Source organism: Eriocheir sinensis, unplaced genomic scaffold (assembly GCF_024679095.1).
Source record: "Eriocheir sinensis breed Jianghai 21 unplaced genomic scaffold, ASM2467909v1 Scaffold876, whole genome shotgun sequence".
Classification (NCBI taxonomy): domain Eukaryota; kingdom Metazoa; phylum Arthropoda; class Malacostraca; order Decapoda; family Varunidae; genus Eriocheir; species Eriocheir sinensis.
In genome coordinates, this window is record NW_026112248.1 from 127,641 (window position 1) to 144,498 (window position 16,858).

Genomic DNA, 16,858 nt, shown 5'->3' on the forward strand with positions numbered 1-16,858 from the left:
CGTACTTCTTCCAGCCCCATCACAACCTCCCAGCCACCACGTCAACCCACCACATCGACTGACAAGCCCACCAACCCTCTAACCATTCAACCACTCGTCACATCAAAATTAAACACCTATCAAGTTACGCCTTCCAACCCCATGACCACCTCCTTGCCACCCCATCAACCCACCCATACTACTACTACTACTACTACTTCCCATTGTGTTTGTACGTGCGTAGAAAAGTTGTACCGGTAGGATAATAGATAAGAGTTGTAATTAAGAATGAAAAATGCAACAGTAACACAGTCTTGGGGCTCTCTCCTTGCGCCTCACGCCCCTCACAGCCCCCCGCCGCCGCCGCCCCACCGCCACTCGTCAGGGTCAGCGAGTGGCACCCGCGAGACCAGGACCGCAGCGGCGGCCAGTAGCAGGGCGAGGCGGTTGTGCCGCCACGCCGCCCCCAGCCTCGCCAGGAAGCCGCGGCCGCCGCCACGCTCCTCTGTGCCTCCAGCAGTGCCCCGCCCAGCCTCCTCCTCAGCGTCTTCTTCAAGAGTCTCCCATCCACTCTCATCCGAGTCTCCGGGAGTCTCCCGTTCACACTTCTCGGAGTTTCCGTCCTCAGACACCCATCCACTCTCCCTATCTGTGTCTTCAGCAGTGTCAAGTCCACTCTCCTCGCCTGAGTCACCTACACTCTCCTCTGTGCCTTCTTCGGGAGTTTCCCATGCACTCACATCTGAGTCTTCTTCGGGAGTTTCCCATGCACTCACATCTGAGTCTTCTTCGGGAGTTTCCCATGCACTCACATCTGAGTCTTCTTCGGGAGTTTCCCATGCACTCACATCTGAGTCTTCTTCGGGTTTTATCCATGTACTCACATCTGAGTCTTCTTCGGGAGTTTCCCATGCACTCACATCTGAGTCTTCTTCGGGAGTTTCCCATGCACTCACATCTGAGTCTTCTTCGGGAGTTTCCCATGCACTCACATCTGAGTCTTCTTCGGGAGTTTCCCATGCACTCACATCTGAGTCTTCTTCAGGAGTTTCCCATGCACTCACATCTGAGTCTTCTTCGGGAGTTTCCCATGCACTCACATCTGAGTCTTCTTCGGGAGTTTCCCATGCACTCACATCTGAGTCTTCTTTGGGGGTTTCCCATGCACTCACATCTGAGTCACTGGTGTCCATCTTTTCTTGGCACTGGTCTATCTCAGTGACCTCGGGGTCATAGAAGGCACGGTCCTTGTAAGATGACCCTTTGTGGGCGCCATTTCCCTTCCCGTCAAACAGCCACTCCGTCAGAACCTCCGGAGATGGCTGGCGGGTCTGCAGCAGGGCGACCTTCCCCTCGTAGACGTACAGGGTGAAGCACTCTGGGCGGCCGCTCTGCATCAGCTGGCCCAGGAAGTCTTCCAGGCCCACTTTGGCCACGCGCGTCTGGCCGCTAAGGAGCGTCAAACAGATCTTAACTTGCGCTGCGTCCGCGTCCGCCTCGCTGCTGTACCGGAAGACGTGCTCCAGGTCCAGGAAGGCGTTGGACAAGAAGGGGGCCCGCGGCCTGTCGACGAAGGAAAACGCGGCCGCCTCCCTCCAGGCTCCGGCCAACCTCCCCCAGCACCCTCGGCGCCGACGGACGCTGACCGTCACCCGGATAGGCGCGGCCTCCACGCCGCACCCTCCCACGGGCGCATCCACCAAGCAAGTGCCGTAGACGGCACGTCGGATCTCTTCTTTGCGGAAGGTTTTGGTTGCCATTTAAATGTTTTTGTTGTGTGACTTCAAAGAGAAGGAAGCTGCGGCAAGTTAGGCCAATAACAGATGGTAGCAGCAGCACCCCCCCCCCCAACAGAAACAGACAAGAAACCCTCCACACACAACACAACACAACACAACACAACACACACACACACACACACAACACAACACAACACAACACAAAACAACACACACACACACACACACACACACACACACACCAACCCAACCCAACCCAACACAGCACAGCACAGCACAGTACAGCACAGCACAGCACAGCACAGCACAGCACAGCACAGCACATCATAACATAACATAACATAACATAACATAACATAACATAACATAACACAGCATAACATAACATAACATAACATAACATAACACACACACACACACACACACACACACACACACACACACACACACAACACAACACACACACACACACACACACACACACACACACACACACACACACACACACACACACACACAACACAACACACACACACACACACAGGCATCTTATCGGCAAGCACCTGTAATTAACGTTTTCTTATCGCCTCACCTGGCTGCGTCAAGGCCCGTTCACGCGATGAGTGGGGATGTTTGGAGATCGAGCACGGGAAGGAAGAAGGCGTGGAGGGATCGTGCACACGTTAGGAACTATAATGTATGTCTGTGTGTATGTCCGTCTGTCTGTTCTTTTGTTGGTTAGCATGATGGCTATGGAACACCATCCCCGCTAGAAGAGGTTCGCCAGTGTCCTAAACACAATCCGTCGTGGGCCAAGTATTGGCGCCTTCCCGGACACTGAGCGGTGCACCCGCCGGTCACAAGGGAGCCAGGCAGTGTGCCAACATTGCCAGGTTATCGTACATGCCACTTCCTCCATCTTGTGACATTCACTAGGAAGAAGTTCATTCGTGACCATTATTCTTTTTGAATCATTGAAGTAGCGGTTGGTAAATCTGTGCAACTTTTATCCCCCAGCTGTTACACGGAAAAGAGAGGTGGCAGCTGCAGGTTTGAATCACAAGTGGAGTATAGGCGAATGGGCAGCGTTGACAGATTATCGTACTCAAAACGTCATGATAAGAAGGAAAGAGGCGAGAGGGAGAGAGGGAGGGAGAGAGTGAGGGAAGGAAGAGGGTAAAGAGAAAGACTGACTGAGAAAAGATGAGAGGAGGGAAGCGATAAGGCTTTAAAAAAGAGGAGAAAAAGGAAAAGGAGGGAAGGGGAGGAGGAGGAGAAAAAAAAGAGGTGAAGGACGAAAGGAAAAGAAGTGAAAGATTAATATCGAAGGATGAAAGAGGAGGAGGAGGAGGAGGAGGAGGAGGAGGAGAGATGAAGGATGGAAGGAAAGAAGATAAAAAAGAAAGACTTATGGGGGAAAGGGAAAGAAGGAGGGAGGAAGGAAGAGAGGGAAAAAAGGAAGAATTGTGAGGTCCAGTGCGAAGAAAAATGATATTAATAGTGATGGTGATGATAATAATGATAATAACGAGAGAAGATTTTTGGTAACTTTATAATGTACTTCTTCCGTAAAAGACAAAAAATACACAACAGCTATTATTACTACTACTACTCTCTCTCTCTCTCTCTCTCTCTCTCTCTCTCTCTCTCTCTCTCTCTCTCATAATGGCGTTCTCCACTTTTAAACTCCGCCGATCATTTTAACATTCAAAGCTTTTACCTTACACGGTCTCCACCTGTCTCCCAAGGGCCTCCTCCTCCTCCTCCTCCTCCTCCTCCTGCTCCTCCTCCTCCTCCTACTCCTCCTGTTCCTCCTCCTACAGTTAAAATCATACGTTTTCTCTCCTTTACCTGCAAATATGAGAATGAAATGTAGTTTTATTTCTTTTGTTTAATATTCCCGCATTTGATCTTAATACCATCTGATTGCAATAGTAGTGTTCTTGTTGTTACTGTTGTTTGTGGTGGTGATGGGAGGGGACTGATGATGATGATGATGATGATACTTATGCTCTTAGCGATGGTAGTGATGGTGGTACTGGTTATGAATTTGTTGTTGTTGTTGTTGTTGTTGTTGTTGTTGTTGTTGTTATCGTTTTTGTTGTTGTTGTTGATGGTGGTGGTTGTTGTCTTTGTTGTCGCTCTTCGTATCTCCTTCGTTATCTTACCTAATTGGCTATTATTCACGGTCCGCCGGAGAGAGAGAGAGAGAGAGAGAGAGAGAGAGAGAGAGAGAGAGAGAGAGAGAGAGCAACAAAACAAAGTCAACAACAACCAAAAAGATAATAGACACAAAAAGGCAGAACATGGAATTTGACGACTGAGAGAAGTAAAAAAGAACATAACTAGGAAGAAGATGGACACGAGGAATAAAAACGAAGAATGAAAAAGAAAGAAGAAAACAGACTAACGTGTGAGAATGAAGGAATGAGGAATGAAAAAGGAAAGAATAAAAGAATGAAGGAAATGTATGAATGGAAAATGATGGAGATAAAGGAGAACGAGGAACCCCCCCCCCCCCCATCAATTTACGAGAATGAAAACACAAGGAAGAGGGAACGAAGAGGCGAATATATTAAAATGGAGATGAAAGCAGCAAATAAGAATGAAGGAATGAAAGAATAAAGAAAGAAAAATAACTGCGAAAGGGAAAAAAAAACCTGATGAGTTTACGAGAGAGAATTGAATGAAGAAGGACAGGAAGGAGAATGAAGGATGGAAGGAAATAAGAAAGTGAAAGAATAAACAAATAAAAAAGATAAGAAGTGAGAAAGGAAAGGAAAACAGTAACTTACAAGAATAAAAGTAGAGGGAAAGAGGAATAAAATGAAAGAGTGAATAAATATGATTACTAAATGAAAGAATGAAGAAAGATAATGATGAAAAGATAGCAAGAAGAAGAAAAGTAACTCAGAGGAGAATGAAAAATGATGGATTAATGTGCGAAAAAAGAGGAAGAGAGAAGAAAGAAGGAAGACGGATATAGACATACGAGAAGGAAGGAAGGATTGAAGAAACATCTGCGGAGAAAAAAAACACTAAAGTATTCAAAAGAGACCTGAAAGAAAATATATTACGTAAGTAGACGAATTATGAGCTAAAGGAATAGGAAAAATCGAAAAGAAAGAAGTAGGACTGAGAACTATAAGAGAAAGAAAGGCGAACAGAGGAAAATAGAGTAAAGGTAGAAAATGAATAGAGGAAGAAAGGGAATAGCTTGAACGTACAAAGGGAAGAACAAGGGAACAATATAAGAAAGAAGTACAGAACGAAGAAAGGAGACAAACATAAAAAAGGAGAAAAGCAGAGTGAAGGAATGAGGAGTGGAGAAAAGAGAGGAATGAGAGGGAGGAAAGCTCAGGAGAAGAAAAGATAAAAATATTAAAAGAGAGAAGTATTGATCAGTGATGAGTGAGAATTGAAGATGAATAAATATAAGAAATAAATAAGATAGCTGAAAATAAAACAAGAAAAAATACACTAGAAGCAGAGAACGATAAAATGAATAAGTGTAAATCGACAATGGCAAAAATATGATACTTGGAGTTAAGGAAACAGATGGATTGAAGGAGAAAGAAAAGGAAAAGGAAAGTAAAAAGGATGAACTTTAAAACACGAGGAAACAGTGAAAGAAAGAAAACGTGAAAACATAGAGAGGGACGAGCAAAAAGAAATTAGACAAAGTAAATGAATGAAAAGATGAATTTGAAAGAGAAAACAAAGTAAAAAAATGAAAAAAAAAGGATGAAAACTAAAACTACAGAACACACACACAAAAAGGAAGAGTTTTAAAGACATGAATCACAAAAGAGAAGATAAAAAGAAACCAACAAAAGTGAACTATTGAGAAACGCAAGGAGGGATTAAGCAATTCCCCGAGAAATGAAGGGAATAAGCAACACGGGAGAGCAGCGAAGGGCAGCGAGAGGAAGTGAGCGGGAGAGGGTGACAGGACGCAGCGGGGAAGGGAGAACACGGAACACGAATACAAGGGCGGCGAGGGAGAGGGTGACAGGACGCAGCGGGGAAGGGAGAACACGGAACACGAATACAAGGGCGGCGAGGGAGAGGGTGACAGGACGCAGCGGGGAAGGGAGAACACGGAACACGAATACAAGGGCGGCGAGGGAGAGGGTGACAGGACGCAGCGGGGAAGGGAGAACACGGAACACGAATACAAGGGCGGCGAGGGAGAGGGTGACAGGACGCAGCGGGGAAGGGAGAACACGGAACACGAATACAAGGGCGGCGAGGGAGAGGGTGACAGGATGTAGCGGGGAAGGGAGAACACGGAACACGAATACAAGGGCGGCGAGGGAGAGCAGGAGAACTGATCGCTTTATTCTCTCTCTCTCTCTCTCTCTCTCTCTCTCTCTCTCTCTCTCTCTCTCGCTCACGCGCGCCCGGTGTGTGTGTGTGTGTGTGTGTGTGTTTCCAACTTTTCTAGTTTTTATACACACACACACACACACACACACACACAGGGATATAAACTACGTACTACTGTCTTCACTTGTGTCCGCGACTGTAGTCTATATTATTTTTTCTGAGCTCTCGTTCTTGTTGTTTCTGTTTTCTAATGATTAATATCTTGGAGGCGAACTTCAAACCTATTACAAACACTTTTGTAAGAACCGGACACGAACAAACACGTACAATGTGTACAACATGTGATATACGTGAGATAAGCTGCATAACATGACAGCCTATTACTGCGAGTAATACTAGGCTAATAACACTGACGATAATAATAATGATAAAATAATAATAAAAACAGCAGCAGCAATAATGATAATAATGACGATAATAGTAATAATAATAATAATAATAATAATAATAATAATAATAAGAAGAAGAAGAAGAAGAAGAAGAAGAAGAAGAAGAAGAAGAAGAAGAAGAAGAAGAAGAAGAAAAAGAAGAAGAAGAAGAATATTAATAATAATAATGATAATAATAATAACACACACACACCATTCCGTGGCGCAACTGGTAGAGCGCTGCGCTGCCAGGCTTCACGGTCTGACAGGGCGGCGGTTCGAGCCCGCTCAGGCCGGATTCTTTCCGTTGTCTAGGAGTGGTTACTGTCCCCCCTTGAGCAAGGGGGATGGGGTGTGTGGCGTGTGAGGTCCTGGCGGTACCCAGAGATCGACGATAAAAAGCACTTGCTCATGTCGGGAGGGTACCTGCTGGCGAGTCCAGCACGTGATCAGGCCGTGGTGAATTACACACACACACACACACACACACACACACAGTGCTCCCTTTACACCACCCTCCCTTCCCCTTTTGTCTCTATTTTTAGCTCTCCTAAACCACCTCCATCCCTCCCCTCCCCCCCTCTAGTGTAGCCTATTTAGTAATATAGTTTATTGTATTTTTAATTTGTATATTTTCAGCCTAACGGCTGCCATACTTTAATAAACCTATTATTATTATTATTATTATTATTATTATTATTATTATTATTATTATTATTATTATTATTACACACACACACACACACACACACACACACACACACACACACACACACACACACACACACACACATACAAACACAGATATATATATATATATATATATATATATACATATATATATATAATATATATATATATATATATATATATATATATATATATATATATACAGAGGGAGAGGGAGAGAGAATATAAATTTTATTGCAGGAGGAGAAAAATATTTGCTTTACATACATCTGTGTTTGCTTATCTACCTGGCTTTCTGTACTTGTCTCTGTATGTCTGTCTGTTGGTCTGTCTGAGTGCACCTGTCTCTTGTATGCCTGTCTGTGTGTAAGTATCTCTATCTGTCTATCTGTCTGTCTGTATGTATGTAAGTATGTGCACCTGTCTGTCTGTCTGTCTGTTTGTATGTTTTTTTTTTTTTTTTTTTTTTTTTTACGTTGTTGCCTATTGCGCCGGTAGGCATCTTCCTGGGGAGACAGGCGCCTCATTCTGGCGCCCGACGCATCTGATTGGCTGTTCAGCAGCGCGTCTGTGATTGGTTCACTTCGCCTCCCATCTCTCTCTAGCTCTCGATGACGTCATTTGTAAACAAAACCTGGCGGGATATCATAGCAGAGACTGCTCAACATAGACTCATTTCCCGGCTAATATCATGGTCTCCTTAGACATTTACATTACTCCACATAGTGTGATGCAGTGCCTACACGTTCTACAGTAGTAATACCACCGCGGCACCGCCACAACGGTAGAGAGGGATGACCTGATGCCGCTATCCCGACATGGTATACCTCCACCACAGCCTGTAACAGTGGCTGTTCATCTTCACCCACACCTGGTAAGAATGATATCATTTTGTCTCAAGTGGGGATAGACAGGGTATGAAAGAATTAGTGGAATATAAAATCAGTTAAGAATGTATGTAGTAAAACTTATAACATGACTGGCTGACCGCCTTGCTATATGCGTTTTCTTTACTTATTACCACCGCAATTTTAGTATATGTACCGCCGAAGCAAATTAGGTAGGAATAAAAATAGCAAGGCTGACACTTGTGCATGAAACTTTGCTGCTGTAGGTACTTCCGCCAGAGGTTTCGCCACCTATAGGTGTTCGATCGCGCATTAGTTTCGGTACCTAATCATCTCATTTGAATATGCTAATCCCGACTTCATGAAGATTAATTTATCTTGAATCAGGCGGGGGTAGTGGGTGCAGCCCCCCACGCGCAGGAGAATGTCAGATTTAACTGGTTGAGGATAGCCTTAGTTTAACTGGTTGAGTGCGAACACCAGCTGGTGACGAAACCTCTGGATAGCCTTCCGCCCGTCCCTCGCTCTAGCCTATAATTATTAATCCCACCTGTCATCCCTATCTGTACTCTCATACAAGCGACTTTGGTTATACTATATAACAAGTCCGCGTTACTTACAACAATAAAACTTATATAATCATTACAGCACACTGAGGCCATGTCGTAGATGCAAACATTTTTATGGGGACGAGTTTAGACTGGCTGTAATAGCTCTGGGAATGTGCTGCGTCTCACGTTTTTCTAAGTCGAGAGAGAGCTCTGTCGTAAATGAATGTAAACAATACACGATTTTCTTCTTGGGTCTTTTCCGTTTGGCGTACAGCGCTAAAAAGGTACTGTGACGTTAGGTTAGCTTAGGTTAGGTTAGCAACCTGTCGGGGGTCCAGGGGCGCAGCCCTGTTAGGTTAGGTTAGGTTAGGTTAGGTTAGCAACCTGTCGGGGGTCCAGGGGCAGCCCCCAAGTTAGGTTAGGTTAGGTTAGGTTAGCAACCTGTCGGGGGTCCAGGGCGCAGCCCCAGGTTAAGTTAGGTTAGGTTAGGTTAGGTTAGGTTAGGTTAGCAACCTGTCGGGGTCCAGGGGCGCAGCCCTCGTTAGCGAAGTTAGGTTAGGTTAGGTTAGGTTAGGTTAGCAACCTGTCGGGGTCCAGGGCGCAGCCCCTTAGGTTAGGTTATCACTCATATGCCTCCCCCAAAACCCCGATTCCCCACAGTTCCCCAAGTTTGCTGGAGGGATTGGGGGTGGGTAGAGAATGGGGACGCGGACTTATTATAAACAATTAGCTACCGTGACTTTTAAAGGAAGGTACCTACCTAGTGACTCAGCACTTCGTACATGTTTACTTAACAAATTCCAGTCGTTCACCACTGTCTGTGAACCACTATCTACCTATGTGTGTCCTGCATCTAAGTTTTTCCAGCTTATACCCATTAGGTACCACTAGTCCTGTCCTGGCTACTAATTCTTATTACCTTTTTTTTTTTATCAGTGTTTCCTTTATTAATTCCTTTTACCCAGTATCTTGGCCTTATTTTTAGCTATAATACACTATTCCTTGGGGCGTAGGTCACTACTCACTTGAAGTCCCAAGTCCCTCACACTATATGACCTCCCTATGGTAGTGCAATTTAATGTGTAGTCTACAGGCCTATTACCTCTACCTACCTACCTTTACAGAGGTTTCGCCACCCGTAATGTTTGCACAAGAGGTTTTGCTACCTAACAGGGATTTGGTTTAATACAGTGTGGTTTCGATACCTGCACGTTTCGCTCTTTATAGATGTTTCGATAATGGAATGTTTAGACTGATCTTACCATAACTCTTCCGCTTTCTTGTGTGACTTGATGTGCTAGGCAACTTAGGCCATATAGTAGTACTTTGGTATTGCTGGGTCAGGATGACCCTGGGTCTCTAGGCATGTCCATTGTCACGCGGTGGGACATAGGTGTAGAGCACCAAGATACCTAGTCCCATGATATGGGCCAGAAACCCCGATTTACACATGGTACCCATCACTGCTGGGTGGGCACAGGCTTAGGGTACTGAAAAAACACCTAAGAAATTTTTGCTCCACCCAGGAATTGACATGGGATTGCTCAGTTGTGAAGCAAACACGCTACCATTATGTCATGGAGCACCCCAAAGCTAAGTAGAGACAATGGATATGACCTAGAATAATGTAACAGTAAAAATAGGTATAAGTAAATAATAAATAAATCCACCCCTAACTTCCCTGTATCTCTTTCTAGCTAACCAACCCTCTAAAAATTTAAGGGTAGTTTTGCTTAAATATTTTGTCGTATTATAACTGGGTTCAAGTCATTTAGGCCGTGATCCCTTTAGGCTGAGAGTCGTTTAGGCCATGATCCTTTTAGGCCGAGTTGTTTAGGCCGAGAGTCATTTAGGCTATGATCCCTTTAGGCTGAGAGTCATTTAGGCTGTGATCCCTTTATGCCAAGAGTCGTTTAGGCCATGATCTCTTTAGGCCGAGAATCATTTAGGCCATGATCCCTTTAGGCTGAGAGTCGTTTAGGCCATGATCCCATTAGGCCGAGAGTCATTTAGGCTGTGGTCCCTTTAGGCCGAGAGTTATTTGGGCCGTGATCTCTTTAAGCTGAGAGTCGTTTAGGCTGTGATCCCATTAGACCGAGAGTCATTTAGGCCGTGTTCTATAATTAAAACAAGTAAGAAAAATAATAATTTTATTCATAGGTAGCCCTATACTGTTGTCCTTAGGTAGAATTATACAAAACACATTTACATGTCTTTTTTTTTAATTTAACATTCAAATAAGCGACTACTCAACATGAGGACCAGTCCTTTTCCTGATGTATGTAAACCAACACCCCACTTGATACATATATCCCAAATATCTTTTCATTGGTGAGCATTCATAGGTAAGGAGCAGACAGGTGTCTGCATGCAGAGGTGTAACCAGACCGAGATTAGCAAACAGCTGAACCAGAAAGTGGCGAAACCTCTGCAACCTGTTCTGGTTCACTCCCAGGAACTGGAGGTCTGTTGCTATCGGGTTTCCTGGCAGACAGCAATTCTTTCTCCCTCCTCACTCCATCTGGCCTCCCTACCAGGTTTAACCCAGTTTTAGGGAACCCCTCCACCCTTGACCTCTGCCTGGGGAATGGCCCTATCCTCCTCGCTAATGTTACAACAAGCCTGTTCATGGATAGTGACCATCTTCCTGTTGTGACTTCTTTCCTAACAGTTCCCCCTCCCCCTTCCCAGTCATGCAGATCCTATTGGTCTTCTCCACTCAGTGTCTGTTTTTCACCCCAACAGATCCACATTAGCTGACCTGTTGGATGGTTCTACTGCTCCCAGCCTGGCTTCCAAAGCAGTCAACCTTACCAGGACCTTCTTACAAAGTCCAGCCATCTACAACAAAGGTCCACATGTAACCTGAAGCTGTACCCGCTTACTCCATCTTTGGGCTCTAGAGGCTGTGGTGTCACAGCCTGCACAGCCACACCAAAACTCCAAGAAGAAGAAGAACATTGACTTAACAATGGCAGGACTGGATAATCACAGTCAAAGTAGTACTGTTATGAATCCTCACGCTCATGTATTCGTGAAGTGTAATTTCTGCAACAAAGACTTCACCAAAGACTGGAGCAGGAAAAGACATGAAAAGAAAGTTCATGGTGTAAACACCACAGACAACTATGAAGTGGCAAAGATAACAGTTCCTGATGCTTCAAAAGTGTGCACTTACTGCGATAAAGTTTTTTCCACCTCCTGTAACAAACGAGCTCATGAACGTCGACAGCATGGTGTGAACCCTGGCCCTGTATCCCATTCAGATGGCCCAACTATTGTGCAATGTACAGAATGCAATGTGACTTTTGCTACCCTTACTGCTTACAGGGAACACCTTTCTTTAGTCCATGACATTGAGATTCACAAAGCTCAGCAGGAGTTTACTTCTGAGGAAGGTAAGCTGCATTGGTTAAGGAAATGTGGTTAGTTAAAGTAGCTATTCATAATTTAAGAAAACTGACAAACTGAGTTGGCATTATCCTCATATGAGTTATGACCAGAGATGGGCAGTATTGTATTTTAAAAGCATTTAAATACATTTTGTATTTGAAAATTTTATTTTCAAATACAAAAAATTTTACAGTATTTAAATAAATTTTGTCAAGGTATTTGGTATACTTTTTTCAAATACATATTAAAATACGTTTTTTATATTAGTTTTATAATAGGCAAATTTTGTGCAGTCACAAAATTGACTTGATATCGTCTTTACTTGTCTAGTCCTATGAAAATCCAAGTTAAGTTGCCCTGTCCTCCACAAAACATGACATGTCCCTTATCTGATGATTGTTGCTGGGCAGAGTGTCACACGTAAAAACATCAATTGGTATATTTTGTAGGCCTATGGCCCTCTACCAAGTTTTTATGATAATATTAGTCATGTTAATATTAAACAGGGACACATCCAGGGGGTAGTTTAGGCCGGCCCCAGGCTTCAACACTCCTCTCTCAGCAGATCCTTTGTGGAACAGTAAAAGTATGATAGTGGATGGTAGGCTTGTAGGTGGTAAAATAGATGTGACTGCAGTACAGATAATTAATTTTAAACGTCTAATGAGGAAGAAGACAATTGGGGAAGCTACTATATCAAATATGGGTATGGGAGCAGGTGGAAAGCCCGCTTGTGTGCAGAAAGAAGTTGATAGAGCATTAGTAGAGAAAACAATATCTAGGTTAGAAATGTGGTAAAACTGCAGGTATGTATGGATTAGCCCCATAATTTTTTCTATGGAGATGTAGTGGTAGGGTGGACATCATATATGTGTAAACTTGTGTGGAGGCAGAAAAAAGTTCCGTGGGAATGAAGGAAGGCAATAATTGTGCATTTCTACAAGGGTAAAGGTAGTGAGTGAGTGCAATAGCTATAGAGGGACTATAAAGTTCAGTGTACCTGGGAAAGTTTTTGGGAGATTACTGATCGAGTCTGATCTGAGTCTATGGAATGTTCTAAGAATATATGATATAGGAGGATAGTTTTTGGAGGCAATTAAGACATTTTATAGAAGGACACGTTCATGTTTGAGGGTGGATGGAAAGCTTAGTCAGAGATTCGACATAAGAGTGGAAGTAAAGCAGGGATGTGTGATGTCACCATGGCTGTTTAATGTGTATTTGGATCGTTGTATGAGGGAAATGAAAGCCAGAGTGGGGGAATATAGGAGCAAGTCTATGTAGGTGACAGTAGTAAAAAAAAAATACCAAAACAATTAATTCTCCACAGATTTCTTGAGATGGAAAGACTGTATGGAACTGGACATTGGAGTCAATTACACGGCTCATTCTGGACCAAAGAAATCATGTGATGGCACCAAACAGATATTCTACTGTCGAAGATCAGGTGTTCAGTCAACGAAGATTTCCAGTAAGAGTCGTGCAGAAAAGAGCCAAGGTAAATAATCTTGTATATTTAAATGGATTAATTAATCTCAGTAATAAACCTTACACTATTTTTTATAGGTGCTAAAATGTGGGGTTACCAGTAATGGGCTAGAAAAATTAAGTCCCCTTGTTCTTCCCTCACACACCTAATTATTTTATTTTTTTTCATTTTAATTCTAACAGGTACCTGTAAGATGGGGTTTTACTGCACCTCATCAATTGAAGTTGTGAAGAAGGATGAAAAGATTTGTGTGACCTTTTACTCTGACCATCGTGATCACAACCTTGATTTTAACAGCCAGGTTCACATGACACTTCCCAAGAGTGAACAGGATAAGATTGCAGGTATGTAATGCACATTAATTATCTAGCTAGAAAATAACAGTATATATATAGGTTGTCCCATGAGTTAAGACACATGCTTACTTTCTTGCTTTATCAAGATATGTTACAAGTTGGATCTCCCAAACTCGGCATGGCTGGGACCAGAGGCGTGCCGAGTATTGGAAATCCAACCTGTAATTCAGGTTATTCCATGACAAAAGCAATTTATGTATGCTCATTTGATCTTTTTTGCTTCATTTGCAAAAAAAGGTCATGTTATACTTGAGGTGAGATGGTTTCTTGTGGAATCCGGTTATGACCAACACGTAAAAGTGGGGAAAAAAAGTGTAAATGAAACATTTGTTGGGATTTTGGACACCACGCTGACGTGAAATTGCGTAAATAGAAACCACAGTAATCGAGGGATACCTGTATATATATATATATATATATATATATATATATATATATATATATATATATATATATATATATATATATATATATATATAGTGACACCTTTTTGGCGTCATAGCTTAACCCTTCACTCCTGTATATATGAAGATATTAACAATGCCTTATGTTTTAGCTTGTGATGAAATCATCATATCTGCAAAGCGTAAGTGTAAATTTTCTTTTATCTCAACATGTATTTCCTTACCTACCACTCAAACTCATAAGCCCCAGTACATTGTTATGCTTATGATGATTATAGTGCATTTATTAGCAGACATGGGGTAATCATTATCTGTGCTGACAGTGGACCTCCAACTTGCCAAGAGTTAGAAATCTATTGTATGAGTATGTACCTTATGAACTATTAATATTGTACTACATTACTAATAAATACTGCACATGCATTTCGGCACTTTCTTTCAAAATGTTGTGGTACAGTATAAATTGATATTATTCATATCATATTTAGTAAATATGGTAAACGAGTATGAAATGTGCAAGTTCACCTTTTAGCTCTTCCTATAATCACGACTGTAATTATGATTAATACAGCAAGTAATTGTAATCATAATCAATTACATCTAATTTTATTGTATTCTTAATCGTAATTGTGAAAATATGAAGTAATTATAATAGTCATCAATTGCATAACATAGGTAATTGCCCCATGTCTGTTTATTAGTATTTACAGTAATTTCTGCATGCTAGATTATTTACCTTTGCTGCTGTTGTAACTTTGGGCTATAGGAGCACACCTCCTTGATCTTCTGGTACCAGGGACTCTGAATGTTTTGAATCCTAGAAACGCCCCTACTTACAACATCATCCATATAGATACCAATTTATTACAATTACTATAATAATTTCCATTTCTATTACAGTTAAGTTTGCAGGAATGAGTCAAGGCGTAGCTGGCCTGTTTTCAGTATCTAATTATCATAACTGCCTCTAAGTCTATGTAGCTACACTTCTTGTACGCATGATCAGAGACAGTGATTGAGTTTAACTAATGCCAGTATGTTTTACATTTTTATAACTTATTTTTCTTTACTAAGTAAGATATTTCTTTCCAGGTATGATTACACAAGGGATCGAACATGACATAATTTTGGACAGAGTGCGGGAGTCAGCAGGCAGTAATCGAATGTCTTTCTTAGAAAAGAAGGATATAGATAATATTTGTGTTAGGTATGGATTGAATAAAACCCACAGCAGACACTCTGATGACAGCACAAGTGTACGATTAATTGTTAAAGAAATGCAGGATGCCAATGAAGTCTTGTATTTCAAAGATCAAGGAGATGTAGATTCAGATAATCCTGAAATACCATCCAAAGAATTTGTATTAGGTTTTATGAAAGGGGGACAAGAATTAATATTTTCTACCCAGATGAAATCTTGTGACAAGATACAGGTATGCATGGATTCAACTCATTGCATTAGCAATCAAATGGTCAGAGTTCTCATGGATGAACAAGAAGAAAATGAATTTCACAAGCAATGTAAGGGTTTTCTCAGCTATTTGTTAGAAGCTGGTTTTGAAAGATTTCATGATTATTTCAAAGAAAATTATCTTTGTGAGAACAGAATTCAGTTATGGCCACAGTGCTATCATGAGGGTGCAATTCTAAACACAAACAATCATCTAGAGAGCATCCATAGACTTTTGAAATATGTATATTTGAAAGGTAAAAAAGTTAAAAGATTGGATTACACAATACTAGCTTTAAATAAAATGGTGAAGGAGAAACTTTTTAAGAGAATGGTAGACTTGATGAAGAAAAGAACTGGAAAACCTTTCAGAGAGAGACATGAAAAAGGCATGAAGCTCGAAGTTACTCAGGAGGATCATGGCCTTTTCACTGTGTCCTCTGAATCTTTTGAAAATAAGCTTTATGAGATACAGACAAATAATCCTACTTGTGAAGTATGTAGGGAAAGGTGTCCAGACTGTCATGTCTGTAAATGCATGTATGTGTGCACATGTGATGACAATGCTAAAGGTATGAAGAACATATGTAAGCATATACATACAGTTGCAGAATTTTTAAGAAATAAGTCACAGATAGCTAAACCAAAGTTGCCAACAGAAGAAATTGAAAAGATCCATGATGTTGTAAGTAATGAGGAAATAGCCAAACCTAAGGTGTCAACAGAAGAAATTAATATGATTCATGATGTAAGTAATGAGGAAACCTATGATAGACAAGTTGTGAAATACCAGGAACAATTGAAAACAAAATTATGTTACAGCTTCTCCCAAAATGTAGTGAAAGTAAGGACCTTCAAGTTTTGAAAACTGCTAATAGCTTGTTGTGTAAGTTAATTGCAACATTAGATGCTGGCACGAGTTATCCACCAAACAACAGTAACTGGCCTGTGGATGTGACAACTGTTTCAGAGCTAGGTAATAAAAGTGTGTTAAGCAAGACCGGTTGTATTCGACAAGGAAGAGAAAACGAGAAAATATAGGTATGTGCTTAAAAAGCCTAGTTCAAAAGCAAGATTAATAATTGGGAGAGTCTTGCAAAGTCTGAGTCTGATGTAAGTGTTCCAGTACTATCAGAAGGTAGAATAGACGATGAACATAGTTATTGAGGTATTAAGGTCTAAGGTGTGATCGAAAAATGTGT

The 16,858-nt window shown here is 41.9% G+C and overlaps 2 protein-coding genes across 3 annotated transcripts; one reads left to right on the forward strand and one right to left on the reverse strand.

Moving 5' to 3' along the window:
• Positions 1 to 260: 260 nt before the first annotated feature.
• Positions 261 to 1,772, reverse strand: LOC126994791 (uncharacterized). Of its 2 annotated transcripts, none has more exons than XM_050854062.1 (2): positions 900 to 1,772; positions 261 to 683 (listed from the first exon to the last, which is right to left on the reverse strand). In XM_050854062.1, exons 1-2 carry the CDS (start codon positions 1,737 to 1,739, stop codon positions 324 to 326), a joined length of 1,200 nt encoding a protein of 399 aa, XP_050710019.1. In that variant the 5' UTR covers positions 1,740 to 1,772; the 3' UTR covers positions 261 to 323. The 2 variants fall into 2 exon arrangements, with proteins under 2 accessions (XP_050710019.1, XP_050710018.1); XM_050854061.1 differs by having other exon boundaries at positions 864 to 1,772.
• Positions 1,773 to 7,691: 5,919 nt separating this feature from the next.
• Positions 7,692 to 16,341, forward strand: LOC126994788 (uncharacterized; the record flags this gene model as incomplete). The annotated part of the gene is made up of 5 exons (XM_050854060.1): positions 7,692 to 8,039; positions 13,288 to 13,455; positions 13,629 to 13,790; positions 14,359 to 14,388; positions 15,299 to 16,341. Coding segments are annotated over exons 2-5 (1,380 nt in total), but the record flags the coding sequence as incomplete, so codon positions are not given.
• Positions 16,342 to 16,858: the final 517 nt, after the last annotated feature.

What these genes read in the sequence shown, in the direction of transcription:
- LOC126994791 (XM_050854061.1), bottom strand. Translation starts at nt 1,739, where the DNA reads ATGGCAACCAAAACCTTCCGCAAAGAAGAGATCCGACGTGCCGTCTAC. An exon ending in CTCCCGAAGAAGACTCAGAT is followed by an intron (nt 684 to 863) that starts GTGAGTACATGG and finishes GAAGGCACAGAG; the next exon opens with GAGAGTGTAGGTGACTCAGG.